The 2,135-nt window shown below is 65.9% G+C and overlaps 2 protein-coding genes across 2 annotated transcripts; one reads left to right on the forward strand and one right to left on the reverse strand.

Annotated features, from left to right (window-relative positions):
* Window positions 1–167: 167 nt before the first annotated feature.
* On the forward strand, window positions 168–578 carry VOLCADRAFT_65170 (uncharacterized protein; the record flags this gene model as incomplete). The annotated part of the gene is made up of 1 exon (XM_002954717.1): window positions 168–578. A coding segment is annotated over one exon (411 nt), but the record flags the coding sequence as incomplete, so codon positions are not given.
* A 1,013-nt stretch (window positions 579–1,591) lies between these two features.
* On the reverse strand, window positions 1,592–2,017 carry VOLCADRAFT_65203 (uncharacterized protein; the record flags this gene model as incomplete). Its single annotated transcript, XM_002954770.1, has 1 exon — window positions 1,592–2,017. A coding segment is annotated over one exon (426 nt), but the record flags the coding sequence as incomplete, so codon positions are not given.
* Window positions 2,018–2,135: the final 118 nt, after the last annotated feature.

A 2,135-nucleotide genomic window follows, 5' to 3' on the forward strand; every position in this document is an offset into this window, starting at 1 on the left:
CGGGTGACGTCCGTGGTGCGGGTGACGTCCGTGATGTGGGTGACGTCCGTGGTGCGGGTGATGTCCGTGGTGCGGGTGCCGTCCATGGTGCAGGTGACGTCCCTGATGCAGGTGCCGTCCGTGATGCGGGTGACATCCATGGTGCGGGTGACGTCCGTGATGTGGGTGACGTCCGTGATGCGGGTGACGTCCGTAATGCAGGTGACGTCCGTGATGCAGGTGACGTCCGTGATGCGGGTGACGTCCGTGATGCGGGTGACGTCCATGGTGCAGGTGACGTCCATGGTGCGGGTGACGTCCCTGATGCAGGTGACGTCCATGATGCGGGTGACGTCCGTGATGCGGGTGACGTCCGTGGTGCAGGTGCTGTCCGTGGTGCAGGTGCCGTCCGTGATGGGGGTGACGTCCGTGGTGCGGGTGACGTCCGTGGTGCGGGTGACGTCCGTGATGCGGGTGACGTCCGTGGTGCGGGTGATGTCCGTGGTGCGGGTGATGTCCGAGGTGCGGGTGACGTCCGTGGTGCGGGTGCCGTCCGTGATGCGGGTGACGTCCGTGGTGCAGGTGACGTCCGTGATGCGGGTGACGTCCGTGGTGCGGGTGACGTCCGTGGTGTGGGTGACATCCGTGATGCGGGTGACGTCCGTGGTGCAGGTGACGTCCGTGATGCGGGTGATGTCTGTGATGCGGGTGACGTCCGTGGTGCGGGTGACGTCCGTGGTGCAGATTGCATCCGTGATGCGGGTGACGTCCATGATGCGGGTGACGTCCGTGGTGCGGGTGACATCCGTGGTGCGGGTGACGTCCGTAATGCGGGTGACGTCCGTGGTGTGGGTGACGTCCGTGATGTGGGTGATGTCCGTGATGCGGGTGACGTCCGTGATGTGGGTGACGTCCGTGGTGCGGGTGACGTCCGTGGTGTGGTGCGGGTGACGTCCGTGGTGCGGGTGACGTCCATGGTGCGGGTGACGTCCGTGGTGCGGGTGACGTCCCTGATACGGGTGACATCCATGGTGCGGGTGACGTCCGTGGTGCGGGTGACGTCCGTGATGCGGGTGACGTCCGTGATGCGGGTGACGTCCGTGGTGCGGGTGACGTCCGTAATGCGGGTGACGTCCGTGGTGCGGGTGACGTCCGTGATGCGGGTGACATCCGTGATGCGGGTGACGTCCGTGGTGCGGGTGACGTCCGTAATGCAGGTGACGTCCGTGATGCGGGTGATGTCTGTGATGCGGGTGACGTCCGTGGTGCGGGTGACGTCCGTGGTGCGGGTGACGTCTGTGGTGCGGATGACGTCCGTGGTGCGGGTGCCGTCCGTGATGCGGGTGACCTCCGTGATGCGGGTGACGTCCGTGGTGCAGGTGACGTCCGTGGTGCAGGTGACGACTGTAATGCGGGTGACGTCCGTGGTGCAGGTGACGTCCGTGATGCGGGTGACGTCCGTGATGCAGGTGACGTCCGTGATGCGGGTGATGTCTGTGATGCGGATGACGTCCATGGTGCGGGTGACGTCCGTGGTGCGGGTGACGTCCGTGGTGCGGGTGACATCCGTGATGCGGGTGACGTCCATGATGCGGGTGACGTCCGTGGTGCGGGTGACGTCCGTAATGCGGGTGACGTCCGTGGTGTGGGTGACGTCCGTGATGTGGGTGATGTCCGTGATGCAGGTGACGTCCGTGATGTGGGTGACGTCCTTGGTGCGGGTGACGTCCGTGGTGCGGGTGACGTCCATGGTGCGGGTGACGTCCGTGGTGCGGGTGACGTCCCTGATACGGGTGACATCCATGGTGCGGGTGACGTCCATGGTGCGGGTGACGTCCGTAATGCGGGTGACGTCCGTGGTGCGGGTGACGTCCGTGATGCGGGTGACGTCCGTGATGCGGGTGACGTCCGTGGTGCAGGTGACGTCCATAATGCAGGTGACGTCCGTGATGCGGGTGATGTCTGTGATGCGGGTGACGTCCGTGGTGCGGGTGACATCCGTGGTGCAGGTGACATCCGTGATGCGGGTGACGTCCATGATGCGGGTGACGTCCGTGGTGCGGGTGACGTCCGTGGTGCGGGTGACGTCTGTGGTGCGGGTGACGTCCGTGGTGCGGGTGACGTCCGTGGTGCGAGTGACGTCCGTGGTGCGGGTG

Source organism: Volvox carteri (genome assembly GCF_000143455.1).
Source record: "Volvox carteri f. nagariensis unplaced genomic scaffold VOLCAscaffold_45, whole genome shotgun sequence".
NCBI lineage: Eukaryota > Viridiplantae > Chlorophyta > Chlorophyceae > Chlamydomonadales > Volvocaceae > Volvox > Volvox carteri.